Consider the following 12,425-nt stretch of genomic DNA (forward strand, 5'->3'; position numbering starts at 1 on the left):
GGCAGCTCTTGCACAACTGAGATGGCTAGTTGTGGGCCCTGGAGTTGGTAATTTAGAAAAGTCAAAAGTAATTAATCCTCTGTGCTTAGGGAAGTTATTTTGCATAAATGGAAAGACTACAAGAATCTGACATGCTTGAACATGTGCACGAGTGTAGTTTTGTGTACTTTTTTCCTGTTATTCTAGGTAAGTTTTGCCTTTTTGGCCAGCATGCAAGTACTCGAAAAGAAGAGGCACCTTAGAGTGTGGAGCCATTAGCTGGCTGGAGGCAGGGTCCACTGAGCTAAGTGGACTTGTCAAGATTTCATTGAAGACAAGAAATTTCATTTGCTTACATGGACATTTTGGAGTGTGTCTTTGAACCCCATGATGTTCAAATGTATTCTAGTGTTATATTTATGGATGCTACTCTTATTTTTAAACTGTGCCTATTTCTCAACACCTAACTGCATAAGATATTCCAAGACTGATATTAACACACATATTCTTTTGAACTGTTGCCTACGTGAAATTCGTGGATGGACACCAATTTTGTGGAATTGTCCTAAAAGATTAGTCCATTTGATTTCAACAAACAGAAGTATTCAAAGCAGGCTAATTTTCTAATGCTCATCTCAGCAAAATCAGCAAATATGCATTGAGCAAATGTGGCTGAGCTCAAGCATTTGAGAAGTCTATAATACATGATTTACAATAACTTCTAACATGCACACACTGGAATTTTGAAAATTAGTTACACGTATTTCCTTTCCCATGTACTGTATTGTTATTGATGACAAAGCATGTTTCCTTGCACAGAACTGAACCAACTGTATTTTGTCCAAGCAACTTACTGAGAAAGTCTAAATCATACTTTTGAATTTTTCATTTAGTGTTCCTCCTGCCTTATCATTCCAGACAAAAAGTGTTCAAAAGAACAGAGGAAGACAGATTATGGATTAATATCTTACCAATAACAATATCATAACAGATGAAGAACAGGATGAGAATGAGGCAGGAAATCGAACACATCCTTTCGAAAGGAACCGTCAGGGCATTCTGCCTAATAAATCATGTTCTCCACAGTGGCTTTCAGAGAATATATATGCATATAATTAAAATAGAAAGAAACTTCCACATGGGAAAAATATATTAAAAACAGAGATTCCAAGACTTACCAAGCGGGAAAGCGCCGGTAGAAATCATTTTGTGCCTATCTACCGGCGCTTTCCCGCTTGGTAAGTCTTGGAATCTTTGTTTTTAATATATGCATATAATGATAGATATATTTTAGTACTTACCGGAGGTCCTTCTTTAAGAGTCATAAACTCGATCTCACGAAAAGGTGGTTCATCCTCCTCCTAAATCAAAGGAAATTAGTTAAGTACAGGTGAAACACATAACACAAGAAGCACAGATGCAACTAGTCTACACATCGCAAATTAATACATCAAGACTATTGACAGTCTGTGCCAGACCTTGATTTGAACCTGGGTTACCTACAGTTCATGACCTTGTGTCGAAACCATAAGACTGTCTGGAGGTGGATTCTGTTTTGATCATATACAGACATTTTTTCAGATTTCAGTCCGGGATGTGGACGGCAAAAATAAAATTTTGTTCATTGGGATTTCCTAGGAACTGATAGTGCCTACCTTACTCTATTCTCAGTGGCACTGTGTTTTGTCTTGAGATCTGGTGGTGTTATATTAGCTAAGTGTTAAACCTAGAAACTGATCATGATTTCAGCATGTCAGTGTAAGTTCTCTTGGTGGTGAATGTGTCTTGAAAATCAAATATTTGTGGATCCATCACTTTATACTTCGGCTATCTGAACATACCTCCAAAGCAAATTCATACTCCCATTGCCAATGATGTTTCCTTGTATGATTTGAGAACACTGTGACACGAGGTTGTCCATGTGATAAACAATGTGGAAGATTACACAATTGTCCTCCTCCAACACCATTCCCCTGTAGTACTATTCCCACTTATACTAACAGACAACCTCATGTAGTGGTGTTTAGAAATCATGTGAGTGACAATGAAAGTTTGAATTTGGCTTCAGTTTTCATTGACCGTAGCTCACATCATTCACCTTCACTGTTCTCTTCCCTACTGCTGCATTATTTTCATTTCAGTGCATTTTATTCATTTAACTTACAGAAACATACATACTGTTCTTGCAATATGAGAAGTGTACAGTATCTGTTGTAGACGTAAGTTTAAATGCATTCAGCCATTAATCAGTTTCTGACTGACATGTGCTTTTACACAAAGTGCCATTATGCTGTAGGTAGAGTCAGTGAGAGTGTTGAAGTTTTGGAAATTTGTGAAAAGGTGGCAAGCCACTAAAGGTGTACTCACACAGGGTTTGGATACTCCAACCGATTATAGTTGGAGGGGAGGGGGAGATGGTGTGGACAAGAGCATTTGGCCACTTTCTGGGACCTCTTGCTAACTTCTGCATGACAACTGCAGAATATTGGCTACGAAATTGATCTGTATGTTTCCAGTTAAGTACATTAAAACCTAAGAACCACAGACTGTTTCGACAAATGAATTCATTGCACCTTCTAATTTGCCCATATGGCCCAAACTGTGAAAATTGGGCTATCTTTATGATTCATGAAACTTCACAGTCATGTGGAAAGCAATGCTGTGGGCAACTGAATACTACAAACAAGATCCAAGTGGTGACCAGTACTATAGTGTTGCAGCAGTGAATTGTAGAAGCAATGTATTTGTATCACAGTTTTGGCTTGAAAGTCACTGACTTAATGGAGAATCAATTAATAAACCTAGAAAAATATGTACAGTGATCGACATGGGTTACAAAAGCAAACCTATAATGAACTATGCTGAATCTTCATTCTCATTTATTCTACTAGCAATTCTATGTTAATTTTATAAATGATTTAATGATTCATTAATTATCCAAGAATAAAGCTGCCTGTTATTCAGACCTGGTAACACCCAGAATAATGTGATAATATAAGATGGCCAGGTATGTCTTCATTATTTTGTCATTAGTATTTTTGTGTATTTTGCAATGTTGTAAGAGTTAGACTTTTTATTTATTTATTTACACTTCAAGTTCTGCAGGACCAAATTGAGAAGAAAATCTCCAAGGTAATGGAATGTGTCACTACGTGAAATTACAACATAAAGGTAATAACAGACAAAAATAAAATGTTTATGAACCAGAAAAAAGTCAAACGGTAAGTTGAAGTAAACACAGCAATCTACAATACAACGAGAATCAGCTTAATTTTTCAACTAGCTTGACAGAAGAGACCTATAAGGAAACTCTTCTGTTCCGATTTGAAAATGTGGATTACTGCTAAGATTTTTGAATTCAAGTGGTAGCTTACTGAAAATGGATGCAGCAGTATACTGCACACCTTTCTGCACAAGAGTTAAGGAAGTCCAGTCCAAACGCGTGTTTGACTTCTGCCGAGTATTAACTGAGTGAAAGCTGCTTATTCTTGGGAATAAGATATTATTGTTAACAAGAAATGACAGTAAGGAATATATACACTACTGGCCATTAAAATTGCTACACCATGAAGATGACGTGCTACAGACACAAAATTTAACCGACAGGATGAAGATGCTGTGATATGCAAATGATTAGCTTTTCAGAGCATTCACACAAGGCTGGCGCCGGTGGCAACACCTACAACGTGCTGACACATGGAAAGTTTTCAACCGATTTCTCATACACAAAGAGCAGTTGACCAGCATTGCCTGGTGAAACGTTGTTGTGATGCCTCGTGTAAGGAGGAGATATGCGTACCATCACGTTTCCGACTTTGTAAAAGGTCTGATTGTAGCCTGTTGCGATTGCTGTTTACCATATCGTGACATTTCTGCTCACATAGGTCGAGATCCAATGACTGTTGCCAGAGAATGGAATCAATGGGTTCCGGAGGGTAATTTGGAACTCTGTGCTAGATCCAAACGGTTTCCTATCACTAGCAGTTGAGATGACAGGCATTTTATCTGCATGGCTGTAAAGGATCGTGCAGCCACGTCTTGATCCCTGAGACAACAGATGGGGACATTTGCAAGACAACAACCATCTGCATGAACAGTTCTACAACGTTTGCAGCAACATGAACTATCAGCTCAGAGACCATGGCTGCGGTTACCCTTGACACTGCATCACAGACAGGAGCGCCAGCGATGGTGTGCTCAATGATGAACCTTGGTGCACGAATGGCAAACCATCATTTTCTCAGATGAATCCAGGTTCTGTTTACAGTATCATGACGGTCGCATACGTGTTTGGCGACATCGCGGTGAACACACATTGGAAGCATGTATTCGTCATTGGAATACTGGCGTATTACCCAGTGTGATGGTAGGGAGTGCCATTGGTTGCACATCTCAGTCACCTCTTGTTCTCATTGACGGCATTTTGAAAGTGGACGTTAGATTTCAGATGTGTTACGACCCCTGGCTCTGCCCTTCATTCGATACCTGTGAAACCCTACATTTCAGCAGGATAATGCACGGCCACATGTTGCAGGTCCTGTACGGGCCTTTCTGGATACAGAAAATGTTAGACTGCTGCCCTGGCCAGTGCATTCTCCAGAGCTCTCACCAACTGAAAAAATCTGGTCAATGGTGGTCGAGCAACTGGCTCTTCACAATATGCCAGTCACTACTCTTGATGAACTGTGGTATCATATTGAAGCTGCATGGGCAGCTGTACCTGTACACGCCATCCAAGATCTGTTTGACTCAATGCCCAGGCGTATCAAGGCCGTTATTACAGCCAGAGGTGGTTTTTCTGGGTACTGATTTCTCAGGAAATATGCACCCAAATTGGGTGAAAATGTAATCACATGTCAGTTCTAGTATAATATATTTGTCCAATGAATAACCGTTTATCATCTGCATTTCTTCTTGGTGTAGCAATTTTAAGGGGCAGTAGTGTATATTAAGAGGCCAATGTCGAAATACCCAGACTTGTGAACAGGGGTCGACAAGAGGTTCGTGAACTTAACGCCACTTATTGCACAAACCGCCCATTTATGAACCAAAAATATCCTTTTAGAATGGGAAGAGTTACTCCAAAATATAATACCACACATCAGCACGATCAGTCATTTTAGAGAATAACCTGTGTTTCTTTTGGTCACGGTTAGTACTTCTCATCAAAACTTCCATAGAAAGTTACATCTTTCCCAGAATCTTGTGGCACCTGGAGGATGAGTGAAATAACACAACTTTCATATCCGAATTCCTGTACTGTTCATATTCAGTAATATCTAATCACTTTAACTGGCCTTTCCAATCTACAGTTCCACAGTCTCTTTTTGAATATCAATTCTCACATATTTTGTACACTGAGTATTTTTTCACTGAAGTAATTTCACATCACATTTCTCTTAGGTCTCATTATGACTATGTTTCATGCACAGGAGTGGTTGATATATGCTGACCATCCCCGACACTGATTAAGTGTGTAGGACTTAAAGGTTGCACTTAAAGACAGGTTTTAGAGACTGTTTTGGCTTCTAACTGACACCTGAAAGTCACTTGTTGGATATTTCCAGTTTCCACATCTCTAATACTCTTCTTCGTTACAGGAAAGTGTACTAACCCCCTGCCTCCCACCCCTCACAGTGCACACACATTTACATCTATATTTATACTCCACAAGCCACCCTATGGTGTGTGGTGGAGGGCACTTAACGTGCAACTGTCATTACCTCCCTTTCCTGTTCCAGTCGCTTATGGTTCACGGGAAGAACGACTGTCTGAAAGCCTCCGTGCGTGCTTGAATCTCTCTAATTTTACATTCTTGATCTCCTTGGGACGCATAAGTAGGGGTAAGCAATATATTCGATACCTCATCCAGAAATGCACCCTCTCATTACCTGGACAGCAAGCTACACCACGATGCAGAACACCTCTCTTGCAGAGCTTGCCACTTGAGTTTCATAAGCACCTCCGTAACGCTATCACCCTTACCAAATAGTCCTGTGATGAAACGTACCGCTCTTCTTTGGATCTTCTATCTCCTCTGTCAACCCGACCTAGTATGGATCCCACACTGATGAGCAGTACTCAAGTATAGGTCGAATGAGTGTTTTGTAAGCCATCTCCTTTGTTGATGGACTACATTTTCTAAGGACTCTCCCAATGAATCTCAACCTGGAATCCGCCTTACCAACAATTAATTTCATTCCACTTCAAATCATTCCGTACGCATACTCCCAATTATTTTACAGAAGTAACTGCTACCCGTGTTTGTTCCGCTATCATATAATCATACAATAAAAGATCCTTCTTTCTATGTATTTGCAATACATTACATTTGTCTGTCTTAAGGATCAGTTGCCATTCCATGCACCAAGTGCCTATCCGCTGCACTTCTTCCTATATTTCGCTGCAATTTTCTAATGCTGCAACTTCTCTGCATACTGCAGCATCATCCGCGAAAAGCCGCATGGAACTTCTGACAATATATATATGCGGGAAAGCGCCGGTAGATATGCACAATAAAAAACACACAAACACACACACACAAAATTTCGAGCTTTTGCAACCAGCGGTTGCTTTGTCAGGAAAGAGGGAAGAAGAGGGAAAGATGAAAGGATGTGGGTTTTAAGGGAGAGGGTAAGGAGTTATTCCAATCCCGGGAGCGGAAAGAGTTACCTTAGGGGGAAAAAGGGATAGGTATACACTCGCACACACACACATATTCATCCACACATATACGGACACAAGCAGACATATTTAAAGGCAAAGCGTTTGGGCAGAGATGTCAGTCGAGGCGGAAGTGCAGAGGCAAAGATGATGTTGAATGACAGGTGAGGTATGAGTGGCGGCAACTTGAAATTAGCAGAGATTGAGGCCTGGTGGATAATGGGAAGAGAGGATATATTGAAGGGCAAGTTCCCATCTCCGGAGTTCAGATAGGTTGGTGTTAGTGGGAAGTATCGAGATAACCCGGACGATGTAACACTGTGCCAAGATGTGCTGGCTGTGCACCAAGGCATGTTTAGCCACAGGGTGAGCCTCATTACCAACAAACACTGTCTGCCTGTGTCCATTCATGCAAATGGACAGTTTGTTGCTGGTCATTCCCACATAGAAAGCGTCACAGTGTAGGCAGGTCAGTTGGTAAATCACGTGGGTGCCTTTACACGTGGCTCTGCCTTTGATCATGTACACCTTCCGGGTTACAGGACAGGAGTAGGTGGTGGTGGTAGGGTGCATGGGACAGTTTTTACACTGGGGGTGGTTACAAGGGTAGGAGCCAGAGGATTTTATAGGGATGAACCAAGAGGTTACGGAGGTTAGGTGGACGGCAGAAAGACACTCTTGGTGGAGTGGGGAGGATTTCATGAAGGATGGATCTCATTTCGGGGCAGGATTTTAGGAAGTTGTATCCCTGCTGGAAAGCCACATTCAGAGTCTGATCCAGTCCTGGGAAGTATCCTGTCACAAGTGGGGCACTTTTGAGGTTCTTCTGTGAGAGGTTCTGGGTTTGAGGGGATGAGGAAGTGTCTCTGGTTATTTGCTTCTGTACCAGGTCGGGAGGGTAGTTGTGGGATACGAAAGCTGTTTTCAGGTTGTTGGTGTAATGGTTAAGGGATTCAGGACTGGAGCAGATCTGTTTGCCACGAAGGCCTAGGCTGTAGGAAAGGGACCGTTTGATATGGAATGGGTGGCAGCTGTCATAATGGAGGTACTGTTGCTTGTTGGTGGGTTTGATGTGGACGAATGTGTGAACCTGGCCATTGGACAGATGGAGGTCAACGTCAAGGAAAATGGCATGGGATTTGGAATAGGACCAGGTGAATCTGATGGAACCAAAGGAGTTGAGGTTGGAGAGGAAATTCTGGAGTTCTTCTTCACTGTGAGTCCCGATCATGAAGATGTCATCAATAAATCTGTACCAAACTTTGGGTTGGCAGGCTTGGGTAACCAAGACGGCTTCCTCTACGCGACCCATAAACAGGTTGGCATACAAGGGGGCCATCCTGGTACCCATGGCTGTTCCCTTTAATTATTGGTATGTCTGGCCTTCAAAAGTAAAGAAGTTGTGGGTCAGGATCAAGCTGGCTAAGGTGATGAGGAAAGAGGTCTTAGGTAGGGTGGCAGGTGATCAGCGTGAAAGGAAGTGCTCCACTGCAGTGAGGCCCTGGACGTGTGGGATATTTGTGTTTAGGGAAGTAGCATCAATGGTTACAAAGATGGTTTTCGGGGGTAACAGACTGGGTAAGGATTCCAGGTGTTCGAGAAAGTGGTTGGTGTCTTTGAGGAAGGATGGGATACTGCATGTAATGGGTTGAAGGTGTTGATCTATGTAGGTAGAGATACGTTCTGTGGGGGCTTGGTAACCAGCTACAATGGGGCGGCCAGGATGTTTGGGTTTGTGAATTTTAGGAAGTAGGTAGAAGGTAGGAGTGCGAGGTGTCGGTGGGGTCAGGAGGTTGATGGAGTCACGTGAAAGGTTTTGTAGGGGGCCTAAGGTTCTGAGGATTCCTTGAAGCTCCACCTGGACATCAGGAATGGGATTACCTTGGCAAACTCTACATACAAAGTTTCCCGGGATTGGAATGACTCCTTACCCTCTCCCTTAAAACCCACATCCTTTCCCTCTCCTTCCCTCTTTCCTGAAGAAGCAACCGTTGGTTGCGAAAGCTTGAATTTTGTGTGTATGTTTGGGTATCTATCGACCTGCCAGCGCTTTTGTTTGTTAAGTCACATTAACTTTGTTTTTATATGGGTGGGAGCGCTTTGAGCTGTTTCTCTGCTATTCGATGTTCCGAAGGATGCGTCAGCGGTCTAGTTGGGCTCAATCAGAATATAATATGGTTCCTGAACTGTACTTGATGTACGGTAGTAGATAAAAATTAAAATCTGCATTGTGTTAACACATTCTTCTGTTGAACAACAACAAAAACGAACACAATGAAATTCAGCAGAGGGTGTAGGAGACAACGAATTTTTGCTATACATTCACTTTTAATACATGCTTTCACATAAAACAGTTGAAAATTAAAATAAAAAAGTTGTGTTACAATCTAAAAATTGAAGCAAACATGCACAGAGTTTTTGGTGCACAAACTAATAACTAAATACAAATGAACAAACGCAGAACTGGATTTGCTATTACATAATTTTACAGACTAGTGTGGAAAAATCAAATTTGTTTTATAATCTAATAGTTTTCCAGAGCTTGTGGTCTCGCAGTAACGTTCTTCTTCCTGAGCATGGGTTCCCAAGTTCGACTGCCATTGAAGTCAGGGATTTTCACCTGCCCCGAGGTGACTGGGTATCGTTGTGTTGCCTTCATGATCATCATTCATCCCCACTATGGTCGGAGGACAGCAACGGCGAACCATCTCCAGTAGGACCTTACCCAGTATGGCTGTGTGGGTCTTCCGCATTGTTCTACTACACTTTGTCAAGAAGCATGGGATTTTTCCAATCTAATAGTTAACATGCACTAGGGTCTGTGTAGCTAGATGTTCTCCGATAACATATATTTCCGCTATAACTCTACATTTCAGCATTCGCCAAGAATATGCATCAGTCGTAATATACTGCAGTATCAGAATGACTTGACTGTACAGTGCCGAGCGGCCTGCGTCATTCGTGTATTGTTTAGTTTTGTTGGGCACCTTCTGTCATGTCTGCACGTAAACGAGGTTTAGTTTCGCGTTCTGCCATCGGCAATTGTAAATAAGCAGGTAATACTCAGTTTGTAAATCCAATGAACATACTCTAAGTTATAATAAAAATCACATTGTAATCTTAAATTTTTAAAACTAATATGAATAAATAGACAAACTCATCAGTCAGCAAAGCTTGCATCTGGCTTTGATGGCAGAAAAGTTATTGATCATATCTTCATAATTCAGACAGTTATCAGTTAGGAGGTCAGCTTCAATGCAAAGAATGGACAAGGCATTCAGTTTCTCATCAGACAATGTAGAACGTAGCTACAATTTCAGTCTTTTAAGAGCCAAAAACGAGTGTTCTGCTGAACAGTTCATAAGTGCCATAATACATAGAAATATTCTAAGAGCAATTTCAACATTCTGGAATACGGACTGTAACCTCTCTTTTTGTAAAAATTTACTCATTTCGACTGATATATCACTAATCGCAGAAGATTTCAAAGTTCCACGAAATGTACACATTCACTAGGGAACGAAGTCTCTAATTCTGTGTCATATGATGCTTGGAGTTACTCCGAGTACACATGACCCTGAATCTTAAGCACGCGGTAGCCAGTTGTGGGTTCAAGTTCTATTGTAATCTCAATTATATTACTGTGTGTTATTGTACAGTAAATTACTCGCAACTCTGAGTATCTATTGTGCTCTCCTCCCACTTATACAGCTGAGTTACTTTTTATGTTTATTCTTACAAATGGAGATGTTTGTAATGGGCACATGACAGAAAGGTCTTCAGCACCCCCACAAAAACCCATTGAAATGAGTGTCGATAAAATACACAAAACAGGAAGGTAAAACAGCACAGAAAACAAAGATAATAAAAACTGTCTAAACTATGTGTGTAACCAAACAGAAGCAGGGAACGAAGTATTGTGTCAATGTTAAAAGCATAACTAAACAGGATGAAAGTGGTGTAAGGAGTAAAAACGATAGAGCAGATGGATGTGGTTGGCTGACCACAAGAGGAAAGAAAGAGGAGCCAGTCACTGTGCAACACACTAAAACCCCCACCCTACAATGTTAGGCCAGAGTCCAAGCACGTAACAAAACTTTAAAACCTTAGTCACACTTGTCTTATCATCAGCTAAAATAGAGGGCAGATCCTCACCAATATATCCTTTGCTCTTGCATCATGGTATAAAATGTACTCTGTTAAAATATGGTGAATAAAGATGTGCACGTCACAAGCATTACAAAATGGGGGATCCTCTTGTTGGAGTGAAAAGCTATGTGTGTAAGGGTAGTGCCCGATTCTAAGACATTTGAGGGTGACTTCATACTGCCTGAGCAACTGCCTGGAGTAACACAATGGCCAGGTTGTTGACTTCCCCAACCGCAGCTTACTGACTGTCACCACCATCCATTCCTCATCCAAAAACTTCCTGTGTAGTGCAGAAATGACAGCTTGCAAGAGAGTAGGACACTGTGCCAGATCCTGTCCACGACAGGCGACCTCGGCAGCTCAATCAGCCTGCTCATTTCCCCATATCCCTATATGACCTAGTACCCAGCAGAATGACATCTGCTTACCCTGCTGTTGCGGCAAGTTCAAATGGTTCAAATGGCTCTGAGCACTATGGGACTCAACTGCTGTGGTCATTAGTCCCCTAGAACTTAGAACTACTTAAACCTAACTAACCTAAGCGCATCACACACATCCATGCCCGGGGCAGGATTCGAACCTCCGACTGTAGCAGTCGCACGGTTCCAGACTGCGCGCCTAGAACCGCGAGACCACCGCAGCCGGCTTGCAGCAAGTACAGTTGGTCATTATCTGCCATATGAACTCCCCAGCTGGGTACAGGTTCTGTAACGATTGTAAGACACTAAGGGAATCAGAGCAGATGAGAAATCATTTGCCCCGGATACAAAGCATCTGCTCCAGTGCCTTCAGGATCACACAGAGTGCTGATGAGAACACGGTATCCTTGCTAGGAAGGTGACAGAACAGCCAAGGAAATTCCCTTGTTTGGAGCCATCAGTGTACACTACAGTGAAACTGTGATGCATATCTAAAACATTAAAAAACAGAGATTGAAGATTAAAATCTGACATTCAATCTGTTTTTTAAATTGGTGATATCTAAAATAAGTCTGGGTCTCTGGAGAGGCCAAGGTGGAAATCTGCTCCAATTGCGATGTAGAATGTGAAGATCAGCAACACCCATCTCTAGAAGGCAATCTTGTGCATGAATCCCAGAGGGCCTTGTTGCCTGTTGTGTGTTACGAAAAAGCCTTTCCAGTGGGGGCTGAGTAATGGTATAGTAGGTGAGTGTGTATGGTCTTTTATATGCTTGGCACACCCCTAAGTAGCCATCGCCTGATGTGAAGCGGCGGTATACCAGCCTCAGCACGGACGCACGGTATGGGGGCTTGTTCTATTCAGAACAGTGGCCAACCAAATCTCTTCATAGTGCACCAAGTCTAGCATTGAGGTTCTCCCATACAGCGTGCACCTCTAATTGAGCCGAGATCATACAAATGGCCTGTAAAACCAGAGCAGACAAGTCCTGTCTGTTCCCATTTACTATGGCTAAGACATTTTCAAATACTTAAGTGACCATTTTTTCAGCTTCTGAAGATATGGTAACGGCATAAGCTTACAGACAAATATGAGGCCCAGGAACCTCACGGTGTCTTTGAAAGTAAGGAAAGTGTCCCTCATCCTCAACTCAGGAGGGTTTAAAATGGAATAAGAACAGTTAAAAAGAACACACACAGAATTCTTGGCAAAAAA

The 12,425-nt window shown here is 41.9% G+C and overlaps 1 protein-coding gene across 3 annotated transcripts in view; it reads right to left on the minus strand.

The window, feature by feature from the left end:
- LOC126292064 (uncharacterized) overlaps positions 1-12,425 on the minus strand; it is a 305,572-nt gene that overhangs the window by 201,590 nt on the left and 91,557 nt on the right. For all 3 annotated transcript variants that reach the window (XM_049985869.1, XM_049985868.1, XM_049985870.1), the window contains exon 5: positions 1,281-1,340. In XM_049985869.1, coding sequence (XP_049841826.1) covers positions 1,281-1,340 — 60 coding nt within the window. The remainder of the gene's footprint in view (positions 1-1,280; positions 1,341-12,425) is intronic.

Source organism: Schistocerca gregaria, chromosome 9, assembly GCF_023897955.1.
Source record: "Schistocerca gregaria isolate iqSchGreg1 chromosome 9, iqSchGreg1.2, whole genome shotgun sequence".
In the NCBI taxonomy this organism is placed as follows: Eukaryota; Metazoa; Arthropoda; class Insecta; order Orthoptera; family Acrididae; genus Schistocerca; species Schistocerca gregaria.